General features: G+C 41.9%; 1 protein-coding gene across 3 annotated transcripts in view; it reads left to right on the forward strand.

Moving 5' to 3' along the window:
• Nucleotides 1–15,546, forward strand: part of CEP83 (centrosomal protein 83) — a 142,545-nt gene that overhangs the window by 51,807 nt on the left and 75,192 nt on the right. For all 3 annotated transcript variants that reach the window (XM_040980815.1, XM_040980804.1, XM_040980797.1), the window contains exon 3: nucleotides 672–822. In XM_040980815.1, coding sequence (XP_040836749.1) covers nucleotides 672–822 — 151 coding nt within the window. The remainder of the gene's footprint in view (nucleotides 1–671; nucleotides 823–15,546) is intronic.

A 15,546-nucleotide genomic window follows, 5' to 3' on the forward strand; every position in this document is an offset into this window, starting at 1 on the left:
TCAGTAAAATTTTCTTGTTTTTTAGTGTATACATTTAAAACTTTAGATTTATTTATTTTTATTGAAAAGTCAGATGTACAGAGAGGAGGAGAGATAGAGAGGAAGATCTTCCATCCGATGATTCACTCCCCAAACGGCCAGAACAGAGCCGACCTAAAGCCCGGAACCTCTTCCAGGTCTCCCATGCCGGTGCGGGGTCCCAAGGCTTTGGGCCATCCTTGACTGCTTTCCCAGGCTGCAAGTATGGAGCTGGATGGGAAGTGGGGTTGTTGGGATTAAAACTGGTGCCCATATGGATCCTGGCGCATTCAAGGTGAGGGCTTTAACCACTAGGCTACCATGCCAGGCCCACATTTAGAATTTTAAATACAGTAAGGTTTTTGCGTTATAATTTTAATCAAAATTAAGTATGATTTGTGAATTTGTATAAATCTTATGTTGAAACTAGAAAGATAAATATATTGAGGTATCTCTTTCCCCTGAAAGAAAAATTACTTCAAAAACTACAATATTAATAATTTGAATAGATCTCAGTGAAGAACAGGTATTTGTGAGTTTAATGGAGTGTGTGTTGCTACTCTTAGTTTTTTCTGCCTTTGGTTAGTTTACATAAAATGCTGAATTAGAAAACAGAGAATATGCTTAATGTTAAATTATCTTTTAAAAATCAGATTGCAGGATGAATACATAAAGTCACAGAACGAACTCAAGCGACTGTTAAGCGAGAAACAGACTCACCAGGAGAAATTCCAGCTGCTGCTCGAGGAGCTACGAGGCGAGTTAGTGCAGAAAACTAAAGACGTAGAAGAATTGAAGCTGCAGGTGAGAAATTGTTTGAGTTAACATGAAAGTGGCCAGATGGTCAGTATATAAGTCGTTTCAGTAAATTATGTCTGTATTTTAAATTTTTTTCTTCTTTCCTTCCCATGTGATAAAATTTTAACTTTCCCTCTGTAGTCTGGAATGTTAGCTGCCATGAAGGGTAATTATAAAGTTGTTATATAAGTTGGTGTATATTACTTATTTTAAATTAAATGATGCTTCATCTAAATAATTAGGTGAAAGGGCAGTTTTTTTCCCCAAAGACTTACTGTTATTGGAAAGGTAGATTTAAAGAGAGAAAGAAATGCAGACAGAAGGCTCTTCTATCCTCTGGTGGCCGCATCAGTCAGAGCTGAGTTGAGCCGGAGCCAGGAGTTTAGTTTCTCCCGAGTCTCCCACGCGGGTGCAGGGTCCCAAGGCTTTGGGCTGTCCTCGACTGCTTTCCCAGGTCACAAGCAGCGAGCTGGACGGGACATGAATTGGTACCCATATGGGACACTGGTGATTGTAGGCTGAGGATTAACTTGTTGAGCCATCACACTGGCCCCAAAAAGCCAGTGTGAATTGGTAGAAATTTATCATTAAAAATGTTTTAAAAGGAAGTTTTATGAATTTTTGTATATGTATTAAGCTTAAAAAAACACTATGTGCACACAATGTGTATGTTATAAGGAAATGGGTTTCTAAAAGGCGATAATACTGAAATAGTGAATTTCAGTTTCTCTACATTTATTTATTTGAAAGGCAGAACTACAGAGAGCGCGGGAAAGGGACAGGAAGAGAGAACACCTCCATCTGCTGGTTCACTCTCAGGCCAGGTTGAAGCCATGAGCCGCGAGTTTCCTGTGGCTCTCCCATGGGGTGGCAGGAGCCCCAACTCCTGGGCTGTTCTCCACTGCTGAAACTGAGCACTGAGGTGCTCTTTCGGTATTTCACGTTTAACTCAGAATGCTTAGATGTGTATTCTTGAAAGTATCATCCAAACCTTTTAGCATTGACAGAAAGTAAACTTGAGAAAGCAGAAGTAACTATATTAATATCAAATAATAGACTTAAGGTAAGGAGTATTACTAAAGAAAAAGAGGACATTTAACAATGACAAAAGACCAATTTATAAAAGGGATGGTAACTTTCAACAAGCAGCTACTTAGGTCTCGTGGCTCTACTTTGTCATGTGGTAAAGAGGATGAAAGTGTTTAATAAGTTATTGTGAAAGCTAACGAGTTAACTTGTGCATTTTTGCTGCAGCACCTGGAATGTAGTAGATTCTTAAAAAGTGACATTCTTGTTCTATTTGAACACTGGAGCTACATGGGCAGGAATTCATTTTCTATGTGTTTTCAGTATATAACAAAGTGCCTAACAAATTCATATTTGTTGAATGAACAGAAGTAAAATGAGTTCTGACTCTATAGTTCATGTATAATGTTGCATTTTCTGCCTCATGCATACTTAGAACCTTGGCATCTTAGAATTGATGATCAACTAGTTTTCTTTTATATGTGTAATGGATTGAACTGTGCTTCCAAGAGGATATTGAATTCCTAACCCTTAGTAACTAAAAATGTGACCTTACTTGAATATAGGGTGTTTGAGATGTAATTGGTGCAGCAGTTGAGGTCATACTGCAGCATGGAGTCTGTGTGATCACTAGTATTGTTATAGAAAGGGGCGGACTCGTGGGGCAGGGGTTACAGCTGTGTTGTGAGGGAGACAGGGATTGATGGCTGCATCTGCATGCTGACACATGACCACACCCCGGGAAGGCGCAAGGAAGGGGTGTTCTACAGGTCTCAGAGGCGGCACGGCCTTGCCAGCACCTGTCTCACAGATGTGAGACATCAGCCTCTTCTTTTTAGGCACCATGTTTCTGGTATTTTGTTATGGAATCCCTGAGAAACTAGACTTTAGCTGAAGTAAAATTCCATGTTAGGACGTATTTGAAACAGTATTTTTTATTCTCTGTTTCAGTCATTGTTTGAGACCCTATTGAGCTTTTGAAAGTGAAGCATTTCTATTTATGGATTGGACTATCTTATGCATTTTCTACTGTAGCCTCCATTAGCTTCTGTAGTTTTCCTTGAGTGTGTGCTTTTAGCTTTCTTCTGTGTTGTGACTTTTCAGATGCTTGCTGATAAATACAGCTTATCAGATAGAATTTCTGTTTTTCAAGATAAACCTATCTGGTTTCTGCGTGATACTACCTGGCAAAAAATGTTACATGCATACAAACACAGAATGAAGCAATTTAGTTATTTACTTCAATTGAACTTTGCAGTTTATACAAGTTAAAAGTTTGAATTCAGCATTGATCAAGAGAAAAAATGAAAGTTAAAGTCTTTTAAACATATACATGTACTATCTGTATATGTGAAAAAATACGTTTTTCTAACATTTGCTGTAATCTCTGGCTTTTATAGAAAAAGTATTTAAAGGACATTTTTGTCCTAGTAATGGATGGGAATTGTAAAAGTGCTTGCTTGGCTCGTAGGATAATTGTAAAAACAGAGTGAGACAATGCACAGAACTTGGTGATACAGTGTTGTGATGCAGTAGGTGACCAGTATATTGTATTCTTTTTAACTTTCTAAAAGTATTACCAGTTTATGATACAGTTCCATAGGAGCTGGGATTTTCCCCACGCCCTTCGCTAACTGCTCCTTTCCCCATTGAGTTGTCCCATATCGTTACAGCAGCATAAACAGTCATAAAACCATTATTGTGGCCATGGACAATGGCAGGGAGTCCAGCATCCCATTGTCTGGACACAGCCAACAGTCCATCCTTGATGCGGAGGTAGAGCTGCACACTGCACCATGTCCTCACATCTGGACATGTCAGTCTCCACTACAGTCACTGGAAATCCCCTCAAAGTGATAAGCCACAAAGCAAAACCAACAACAGGAAGAAAAAACCAGAAATTTACAATGCCATGAAGTTAAACAACATGACACTGGATGTGATAGCCTTCATTACACAGTTACTATACATCCCCTTAAATGAAAAGCCACAAAACAAAATCAACAGGAAGAAGAAAGAAATTAACAACACCATGAAATTAAATAACATGCTACTGAATGACTAATGTGTTGCTGAAGAAATGAAAATCAAGAACATTTTTGAAGAAAATGATGCTACTGTATTATCTGTGAGTCAGAGAAGAATTTGAGAAAAAAAGTGTTTTGTATAATTGAAACTAAAAACATCAATATCCTTGAGGTATAGTTTCCGCTGATCTTCGTTGGTGAGATGTATCTACTGTAGGCAACAAATACAGATTTTGTGTTTTTAATCCAGTCTACTAATGTTTGATGAATTCAAGCCATTTACATTCAGGGTTAAAATAAATAGATGGTAATTTGATCCTGTCAAATTTGGCAATGGGTTATTCATTGATTTAGACTTCTGTTATTTCACTGGGATGTTCTTCACATTTGCCTTTGGTTTTGGTGGGTGCTATTCCTCTTTTCTATCAAGAGAACATCTTGAAATATCCTTTGCAGTAGTGCAGGTTAGGTTAGGTGTATTCTTCTAACTTTTCTTTACTGTGGAAGAATTTTATTTCATTTTCAAAGACAAAGAAAAGCTTTGTGTTATTCCAGGCCAACAATTTTTTGCTTTTAGATTCTGGAATATGTTACTCCATTCTCTTCTGGTCTGTAGAGTTTCCTGTGAGAGGTCAGCTGTGAATGTAATTGGCGTTCCTTTATATGTCTGTTGATTTTTTTTTTAAGTGCACATTTAAGGATCTTTTCCTTACATTCAATTGGAGAGAGCTTGATGATCATGTGTTATGGTGAAGATCGCTTTTGGTCAACCCTGTTTGGGAGTTCTGTGACCCTCCTGGATGTTTTCCAATTTGTTCTCCAGATTACGGAAATGTTCCTTTATTTCATTAAATACATTTGTAAACCAAGCTTCTCTTTCTGCACCTTCTGGGATACCCATAACTCTTATATTTGGCCTTTTAAAAGTGTCTCAATTCTTGAATACTTTTTTTGCCTTAACCCAACTCTGCTTCCAGCTTTTTGTTTTCCCATTGTGACGAGAAATATCTGCCAATTCTGAAATCCTTTCTTCTGCCTCCTTTATTCTATTATTGATACTTCTCACTAAATTTTTATTTGCTCTATTGCATTCTTCATTTCCAATAATTTAGCTTGATTTTGTTTCAGTGTTGCTATTTCCTTTGTGACATATTCCTTAAATTCTTGCATGTGCTTCTCATTGTTGATAAGCTTAATAGCAAGTGTTTTGAATTCTATAACCCCCATTTTCTTGATGTCTTCCTCAGTTAACTCTGAATTTGGCAAAGGGTTTTGCTCTTCAGCAGGAGAGTCTTTAGTAATATTCATTGTGCTTCTGTCCCTTGTTTTTGCTCTTGGTCATTGTACTTCTGGTTAACAGATTCTTCGCCTTGGGGCACATTTCTAAGCTGTGTCACCAAAGCTCTGCAATTTGATTTTATTTATTGTGGTTGGTAGATGACTGTTTGCAGTCACTTGTGCCACTCTTTCCAGCGAGTTTCAGATCTGAGCTCTTATGTTAGACTTCCATGGTCCCCATAGCCCCAGCTCCTGACTCAGCACTTTACCTCCTGTGATACCGTGCTGTTGTTGCACCGTTGTCTGTACATTCCTCCCCCTTTCTGTTTGTGCAGTTTTAGGATTAGAGAGACACCAGGTGTCCTATATAGCTAGGTATTTGGTGGTGCTGATCTTGCTGGAACCTGCTGACCTAGGTCTGAGGGCCACATGGGCCTATTTTGAGTTGTAAAATGCCAAAGTCAGTATTATTTTCCCTGTGGGACCAGTGAAGTGCAATGAGCTCAGTGAGTTTGCTCCCAGCTCAGCATATGCACAGCTCAGTGTTGTCCCTGAAGTCTCAAAACCTTTGCCACACTGTGTAAAATGGTGCCTAATGTGCCATTGCCAGAGTTCTGGATCTGCTGGCCATTAGGTTTGAGGGCTCCCCATCCCTGTTTTGGGTGGACCTTGTGGGATGCCACGTTGTTGCAATTCACTGAGCCTGAAATTAGTTTGCTCCTATCTTAGTGTATGCACAGTTTTGTGCCATAGCCATTGTGCTCCTACACAAGATGGTGCCTAGTTCTTGTCTAGTAGGGGTTTGGTCTGTGAAATCCACCCTGTTCCCACACCAACTGTTTGGGATCTGCTGCTCTGTCTCTGCTCCTGGTCAAATCAAACAAACCAGCAGGATGGGCAGTTCTTTGTCGCAAACTCATCTTCCCACCTGGTTCTTGGTGGAGTTCTGCTGCCAGTTCAGATCACCACTGGCTGAATGTTGATGGGATATCTGGTCATTGCAATACCACACCATTGTTTCCGCTGCTTTCTTGTGTCCATCAGTCTTCAGATGCCTCTCTGCTGTTGTTCTGTCCTCTCCTGTATTGTGGAATGTACCCCCTCTGCTTCACTCTGGCTAATGTTTCTCCATCTGTTTAAACGAGTCCTCACCCTCTTCCGCCATTTTGATTCAAAACCGTTAACTATCATTCACAGGTTGGGTATCCCTTTTCCAAAATGGTTTGAACTAAAAATGTTTCATGTTGCAGAGTTTTTCAAATGTCAGATTCTTTTGAATAGACTTTGCTCATTAAGCATTTACATTGAAAGTTTTTGAGGTCCAAAATGAACCAAAATCCAAAACGTTGAACATTGACATGGCACTCATACACTTTTGGACTTTGGAGTATTTCAGAGTTTTGGGTTGGAGATGCCTAATAAGCATTTTGTTTTTATGTACCATATTAGCAACCCCCATTATATTTTGCTTTAGATTTATTATTTATTATTAGACTTATTGTTTGTTTTAGAGTTATAGGATGGAACTGGGGTAAAGAGAGAGAGAGAGGGAAAACTTTTATCTGCCTTTTTAATTTCCAAATGACTGCAGTAACTGGGGTGGACCAGGCAATAATTTAGGCCTCTAACTGTACATGGCAAGATCCCAAGATTTTGAGCCATCTTTCACTGCTCTTCCAGGTACATTATCAGAGAGCTGGATTGGAAGTGGAGCTGCTGAGATTTGAATTGGTGTCGCTTTGGGATGCTGATGTCTTAGGCAGTGGCTCAATCTGCCACTCCATCATGCTGGCCACACTTTTTTAAGATTTTATTTTATTTTAAATATTTTATTTATTTTAATTTCAACCAAATTGCTAAGAAAATCATTTTAAAAAAATATTTATTTTATTTTTATTGGAAAGTCAGATATACAGAGAGGAGGAGTGACAGGGAGGAAGATGTTTCATCTGATGATTCACTCCCCAAATGGCTGGAGCTGAGCCAATCTGAAGGCAGGAACCAAGAGCTTCTTCGGGGTCTCCCTTGTGGGGGCAGGGTCCCAAGGCTTTGGGCTGTCATTGACTACTTTCCCAGGCCACAAGCAGGGAGCTGGATGGGAAGTGGGGCTGCCGGGATTAGAACTGGTGCCCTTGTGAGATCCCGGTTCATTTAAGGTGAGAGCTTTAGGTGCTAGGCTACTGTGCTGGACTCCATGCTTTTTTTTTTTTTTATGGGATGTATTTTGTTGTATTTCTGAAAGAACTTATAAAAAAGGGTAAACCAGAAATGTAACTGCTTTATTTGTAGCTGTCAGTGAAAATTATATAACCTTGTATGCTTTCCATGTCATTTTAGCTGCTGGGAAACATGAATCAAAGTTTATTAGTTTTACTCATTGTTTTCTTCATTGTTTTTGGATGATGGTTACATAGTTGGTCAGGGTGGGAAGGGCCAAGGATCAGGAGAAGGTGGACTAGACCAGACCATTGTTTACACATATTTATTTTCTTCTTCTGTATCTGGGGGTGGGGGCGATACAAGGGAGAAACCACACTTTCAGTACCCAGGGATGGGGAAAGGCCCCTCAGTGTCATCCCAGCGTCCCCGTTGTGAAGCATTTTCTGGGAGTTCTGTTCATGGGGTTTCTGAGATGCTGCTGATATTGCTGCTGCAAAGATGAGGAAATTCTTCCAATGTTAATTGGCTAACATCGTCCACCTCAGAGTCTCTGTTCACCCAGAAGTTTGCTCTCAAGCTTTGCTGGGGTCGTTGATCAATTTGTTCTGCCCTCCGACCTCAGCAAACCAATGGGTACTGTGGCCCAGCCCAGCTCTGCCCAGTACACGTTTGGCCCTCACATACCACTGGGGGAGCCTCAGCCCAGTCAGAGTGATCCTCGATACCGCCCCTCCGCACTGGCCTGCCCTGGTTCTTGTGTCCGCCAGTATGTGCAGTGGATTGGTCCACTCTGTCCCATATCCCATTCAGATCTCGTATACATCATTGAGCATTGAAGCCAAACTCACCCAACCCACTACACCCTCCAGCCTTCACTGATGTCAGCAGGGGGCACTTCCTGTCCAGCCAGGCCCTATTTTATTAGTTTTTGATAAAGCATTATTTACCCTTGTTAATCAAAATTTTCTGTGGAAAAGTTTGACCTTTTAATTTAATATTGGAAATATGAGAGTGTTAAAGATTTTGTTATTTATTTTTATTTGAAAGTCAGATTTTACAGAAAGACAAGGAGAGATACAGAGAGAGAAGGTCTTCCATTCACTATTTTACTCTCCAAATGGTTGCAACGGGTTAAGTTGAATCAGTCTGAAGCCAGGAGATTTTTCTGGGTCTCCCATTTGGGTGCAGGGCCACAAAGACTTGGGTCAACATCCTCTGCTTTCCAAGGCCATAAACAGAGCTAGATTGGAAGTGGAACAACCGGGACACAAACTGGTGCCCCGATGGGATGCCAGCACACAGGTAGAGGATCAGTATGCTGTGCTATCATACCAGCACCAGGCTTTTATTAATTTGAAACCATTATTAGCTACTTGGCTTTTATGGTGAAGCATTCTGTTTAAGATTTATTTGAATGGCAGAGCAACACACGTGTGCAGTGCATTCGTACACATTGAGATCTGTCTTCCTCAAATGGCTGTGGCAACCAGGGCTTGGTCAGCTCAAAGCAGGAGCCAGGATCTTCATTATTCTCTTTCATCTGGGTAGTAGGAATTCATGATCTTGGGCCATTTTTTTGTTGCCTTCCCAAGCATTTAGCAGGGAGGTGGATGAAAGCTGAGGTAGCTTGGGACTGTAACAAGTAGCAGCTAAACTGATTGTGCTCTAAAGCTAGCCACGTGATGGAACATTCCTGTCAAGTTTCTTTTGAGGCAGGTTGTGGCTTTATTCTGTTGGAAGTCTAGGACGTGCAGTGAGTTTTCCTAAAATGGGGTAGAGAAGTCCCCTAGTTATGTGTCTGGTTTATGTGTGCTTCAGGGTTTGGGAGGTCAGAGAAGGATTTTGTTGTGTTTTTGTTTCTAGGATCTCAAGGACACATCATGGAAATGTTTAGGGACTTCTTATCAGAGATCTCACAGATGAGAGCATTTCTAAATCCTTGTTTATTCTTAGCTAGCCCAGGCCAATGGTGAGCTGTATTCCATTACAGAATTGAAAGTGTTACTGTTTCCAAGAGGGAACTGCCATCTAATTGGACATTGGAGGAGCTGTCTGGATGGTGCACAGCTTCTTCATTGGCTAAGCTAGTAGGCACAGGCTGCCGATTTCTGCTCACTGTGCCTTATGCCTTCTGAGAAGTGTCAGCAAGATTTTCAGACCATTCCCCTCAACAAGCCAGCTTCCCTGCCTGACAGTGCGCTCCTGCAGACCTTTGTTTTATTATGGTCTTAAGATAATCTCTGTGCTTCGAAATGTTAAATAGGGATAAGAATTATGTAAATAGCAAACAGTAAATGTCAAACATGCAAATGAAAATCACCGTTTAATTGGTAAAGCATGATTCCTACCCCACGAAAAGGGGCAGGCTCTCTAAAAATTAGTGAATGTGAGCTGTTTCCTGGAAAGAGTGATCCTGAGACATCTCTTCCAGTTCAGCTTTTCTTATTTAGGAAAACCTCAGTTATCAGTATGTTCAAACTACATTCCAGTTCATTTTTGTTTGGGGTTTATATATACAGTTAACTAGATATTCCTTTTGCTTTATATAGCCTGTATCTTGAAAACCGTTAGTTTTTCTCTGTTCTTCTATTAGTTTCTGGCAAGAAAGTAAATTTATTCCCTTAACTCTGTCTTTGCTGGAAATAGATTTTTAATGCTGGTTGTAGTTCCTCCCATTTTGTAGCAAATATTATGCCTTAGACAATTGTCATAAAATTAGAAGTCTTGTTTGAACAGCAGTATAGAAAAATGAAACCACTAAGCATTTGGAAGACTAAAACAAACCAATCATTTGTTCAATTTTTGATTTTTTAAAAAAGAATTACTTTTTTTGGTTTGTTTGTTTAAAAGGCAGATTTTAAAAAGAGAGAGAACAGGGATCTTCTATCTGCTGGTTACTCCCCAAGTGGCCACAATGGCTAGAGCTGAACTGGTCCAAAGCAGGAGTTTCTGGGTTTCCACATTGGTGAGGGAGCCAAGGTAGTCTATGAGAAACCCACAAGCAGCATCATAATGAACAAGGGAAAGCTGGAGGCGTCCTTACCAAGATCCAGAACCACCAGACAAGGATGTCCACTTTATGGCTAGCATGTAGTCTGTTAGAGGACATGCCATGAACTAAAGATAAGAAAGTATTTTGTATGATGAAATGTTCTGTAGATATTTGTTAAGTCCACGTCTTCACTGCTGTGGATTAGGTCTGTTTCTTCGTGGATTTTCTATCTAGATCTGTTGATGAAAGTGGGGTATTGAAATCCCCAGTCATTACTGTATTAGAGACTGTATATCCAGTTAGATCTGTTAACAGTTGTTTTAATGGTTGCCCTGGGGTTGGGTTTGTATGCTTTCACAATAGTTGCTTCTTATTGTATTGATACCTTCTCATTATGCAATGACCTTTTTCACATCTTTTAATAGTCTTTGGGTTAGTCTATTTGGAATGAATATACTGTTCATTTTTCCTTTCTGTCGACATTGAATATCTTTTTCCATCCTTTCACTTTGAACCTGTGTTTATCTTTGTTGATGAGATGTGTTTCTTGTGGGCAGCACATAGATAGGTCTTGCTTTTTTAACACATTTGATTGGGGGAGTTGAGGCTATTTACATTCTGGCTATTGTTGAAAGGTAATGGCACGGTCCTGCACTTTTCCATATATAATCATTGTTTATTTGGGGTTTCTTTTTTTTTTTTGCCTTTTACAACAAGTTTTGTCTTCACAATCTTTGGGGATTGTCATCATCATTCAGCATTACTGAGGCTAGATGGAGGATAGCAAGGTCTGTTTCTTTTGCCTTCCTGCGTAAGTGTAGCATTCTGGAGTGCTGGTTTTGTTTAGAATCTAGACAGTGTCTCTCCATTGTCTCCTAGGCTGTGCTTCCTGATGAGAAACAGCTACCAATCTGATGGGAGAGCCCCTCATCACTGGTGTCACATATGTATTTAAGGTTTATTTTTATTGGAAAGGCATGTTTACAGGGAGAAGGAGATGCAGCCAGAAAGATCTTCAATCCGTGGGTGCACTGCCCTAGTGGCTGCAATGGCTGGAGCTGCGCTGATCTGAAGCCAGAAGCTTCTTCCAGCTCTCCAACACGGGTGCAGGGTCCCAAGGGTTTGGCTATCCTCTGCTACCTTCCCAAGTCATAAACAGGTTGCTGGGTGGGAAGTGGAGCAGCAGAAACATAAATTGGTGCCCATGTGGGATCCCCGCTCGAGAATTTAAGCCACAGATCCGTTGCCCCGGGTCTATGTTTTAGAATCTTTAGCTTTGGAAAGCTTGAGGGTTTTTTTTTTTTTCTTTTTTTGATTTATTTTTTTATTTGAAAGTCAAATGTACAGAGAGGAGAGGCAGAGGAAGATCTTCTGTCTTGTTGATTCATTCCCTAAGTGGCAACACTGCCAGAGCTACACCAATCCAGAGCCAGGAGCCAGGAGCTTCTTCTAGGTCTCCCACGTGGGTGCAGGGTCTCAAAGCTTTGGGCCATCCTTGAATGCTTTCCCAGGCCACAAGCAGGGAGCTGGAAGGGAAGCAGGGTCGTCAGGATTAGAGCCAGTGCCGTTATGGGATCCCGGCATGTGCAAGGCAAGGACACCAGCCACTAGGCTACCTCACTGGACCCGAAAGCTTGAGTATTTGTTGCACTGAAAATCATTTCTGGTCATCAGTATTTAGAGTTCTCTGTGCTTCCTTTCCATAAATACTCTTTTCCTTTTATATATATATATATATATAGAAATTTATTCTATATAAGGGAATTTATTTTTGTTGGAAAGGTAGATTTATAGAGAGAAGGAGAGACAAAAAGAAAGATCTTCCATTCACTGGTTCACTCCCCAAGTAACCGCAATGGCCAGAGCTGAGCCGATCCGAAGCCACGATTAAGGAGTCTCTTCTGGGTCTCCCACACGGATACAGGGTCCCAAGGCTTTGGGCCATCCTGCACTGCTTTCTCAGGCCACAATCAGGGAGCTGGGTGGGAAGTGTAGCAGCTGGCATATGAACCAGTGCTCATATGGGATCCTGGTGCATGCAAGGCGAGGGTGTTAGTCACTAGGCTACTGCACCAAGCCCCCAAGTAATACCTTTTAGATAAGGAGATTCTTACACCTTGTAGTGGCTAACTCTGTTGTTAAGGTTCTCCACTGCATTTTATTTGGCCTATTGAATTCTGCATTTCTAATATTTTAGTTTTGATTTCTCTATCAGTGAGCCTTTCGTGTCTGGGATGTATTTTCTTAATTCTTGCATCTGCTTTGTCATTTCTGCATTCATAGTTGTACATTCTATCAGTGTCTTCATCTTTCCATTCTAATATTGCAGTGGTGTGTATTCCTTGTTTTTTTTCTTGTATGTCTCTGCTTATTTTTAGTCATTTGTACCAGCACCAGTCTTAATTCCTCAGGTAGCTTTGTACTTGAACTGTGTCCTTTTTTTTTTTAAGATCTATTTATTTTTTTATTGGAAAAAAATAAATAGATAAAAATAAAAAATAAAAAAAATAAATAGTTCCTGCAGAGAGGAGGAGAGACAGAGAGGAAGATCTTCTGTCCGATGATTCACTCCCCAAGCGGCTGCAATGGCTGGACCTGAACCAACCCGAAGCCAGGAGCCTCTTCCAGGTCTCCTGTGCGGGGGCAGGGTCCTAAGGCTTTGGGCTGTCCTCAACTGCTTTCCTGGGCCACAAACAGGGAGCTGGATGTGAAGTGGAGCTGCTGGGATTAGAACCGGCACCCAGTGGGATCCTGGTGTGCAAGGCGAGGGCTTTAATCACTACGCTATCATGTTGGGCCCTTGAACTATGTCTTTTTGGCTTGATGCAATCACTGCTCCCCCAGCGAATGCATGGAAGTGGCAAGTAAATGAAGGTGGCAGTCTGTGATTTGTGCTCGAGTGTGGTCCAAGTCCAGGGTGACGGTAGATTGGGCGTTGTGAGTCCCCTCTTTAGTCAGTGCAGTGATGCCAGACTGGTTTCAAATCACTGTCGACCTGCTGTCCTACCAGGTGATTGATTCTGGAGGTCTGTCCACTGGTACTAGAACCCACCCATGGCAACACATGGGCCATGCGACAGATCTGTGTAGTTCACTGTGTGCTCAGTAACCCAGTCACACACACACCGCACACTATTGTGCAGTCCCTGAATTCTCAGTCTGTGTGGAAGGCTCCCATGGTCACAAGTGCTGAACCTCCCTGCAGCCACTGGAGTCTGCTCAAGCTGCATGCAGAGAGGTGCTTCCTGCTCCAGCCCCTCTGGTTGCAGCCACTCTGCTTGGGGCCTGTTGAATGCGGTGGGGTTGGGGAGTTTTATACATGCTGCTGCCCTCAGGCTCCCCAAATAGAGCCTCTTAATTGTGTCAGTGCAGGGTCAAGCTGATGCCATCACTATGCAGTTGCTGGACCGGGAACTTTCGGATCAGTGGCTTCGTGTCACCTATTTTGGCACCCTACAAGAGATTGGGAGGAGGGAGTGTGCTTCCCCTATGGTATTCCCCCTGGTTCTTTGCCTCAATCTGCCGGTCTTTCAGAGCCACAGTCGGTGTGGGTTGCGAGATTCTGCACGAGGCACTGCAGTTGCTCACTTGTGCCGTCTCTGCCTCTTCCGCGATCTGCAATGCGCTGAGTTTTACTTGATGTGGTGGTGTGCTGAGACTCACCCCAGCCGCCAACTGCCCGCCTGGCCAGTCATAAGTGGAGCTTCTGAGCTGTGTCTTCCTGCCCTCAGTGTATTACTGTTTTCCTTTGGTCCTTGCTGAAATTCCCTGTCAGTCAAACCTATGGAAATAAATCCCTCTCTCATTCTCTGCTGACAAGGGAGTCTTTTTATTTTTAATTAACTTTTAATTGTGGAATTTACCATCACATACAGAAGTGTAGAGATGCCCAACATGTACAGAAGTGTAGTGAGTGAATGGGTTCCCACATACCTGTCACCTGTCATCAGTAACTGTCATCTTGATGTTGACCCTCTGACCTCCCTGCTAATGCACCTGGATATGTAACAGAAGGCGGCCCGTGTCCTCGAGTTCCTGCTACTCATGTGGGAGATCCACATTGAGTTCCTGGCTCCTGCTTTCAGCTGCCAGGCTCTGGCTCTTGGCGTCATTTGGGGAATGAACCATTTGGGAAGATTTCTGTTTCTCTTCTTTTTGTCTCTCTGCTTCTAAATTTTCTAAAGATTTATTTTTATTATTTTTTTTTTTTATTGGAAAGGCGGATATACAGAGAGGAGAGACAGAGAGGAAGATCTTCTGTCCGATGGTTCACTCCCCAAGTGAGCACAACGGCCGATGCTATGCCGATCAGAAGCCAGGAGCCTCTTCCACGCGGGTGCAGGGTCCCAAAGCTTTGGGGCGTCCTCGACTGCTTTCCCGGGCCACAGGCAGGGAGCTGGAAGGGAAGCGGGGCTGCCGGGATAGAACTGGCGCCCATATGGGATCCCGGGCGTGCAAGGCGAGGACCTTAACCACTTGTGCCACCGCGCCGGGCCCTCTCTGCTTCTAAATTTAAAAATTATCTTGGAGTCAGTCTTGTTTAATTTATATTCCTTTCTTCTGCTTTTTCAATCCCTCTGAGTTATTTGAATCAATTTTCTTATTACTCCAACCCTGAGTAATTCAGTGTGTATCTCTATAATATGTTAAAACAGCACTATAGGGACTTTACTGTACCTGAAAATATTTATTCCTTAATAAGTTCTGATATCTTTTCCCAGATTTCCTTAATTTTACCGTAAGTTTTCTTACTCAAAATTTATTTTATTTATTTATGTTATTAAAAAAAAAACTTATTAAATTGGGAAGTCAGATATACAGAGAGAAGGAGAGACAGAGAGGAAGATCTTCTGTCCAATGAGTCACTTCCCAAGTGCCTGCAATGACCGGAGCTGAGCCAGTCTGAAACCAGGACCCTGGAGCCTCTTCCAGGTGTCTCACGAGGACATAGGGTCCCAGGGCTTTGGGGCATCCTCGAATGCTTTTCTAGGCCACAAGCAGGGAGCTGGATGGAAAGTGGGACTGCCGGGATTAGAACCAGCATCCATATGTATTCCAGCGCTTGCAAGGTGAGGACTTTAGCTGCTAGGCTACCACACCAGGTTCTAAAAAAATTTGTTTCAGAGTGAGATCGTCCATCTTTCTCTTTTAAAATTTTTGGTTATGTTTACGAAGTTGAGAAAGACGCATGCATGTGTGGGAAGAGTCGAGGAATGTGGGAAAGTGGATGAGACCATTGTTTCCAAT

This window comes from Ochotona curzoniae, unplaced genomic scaffold (assembly GCF_017591425.1).
Source record: "Ochotona curzoniae isolate NIBS_2020 unplaced genomic scaffold, NIBS_Ocur_1.0 contig_1014, whole genome shotgun sequence".
Classification (NCBI taxonomy): Eukaryota; Metazoa; Chordata; class Mammalia; order Lagomorpha; family Ochotonidae; genus Ochotona; species Ochotona curzoniae.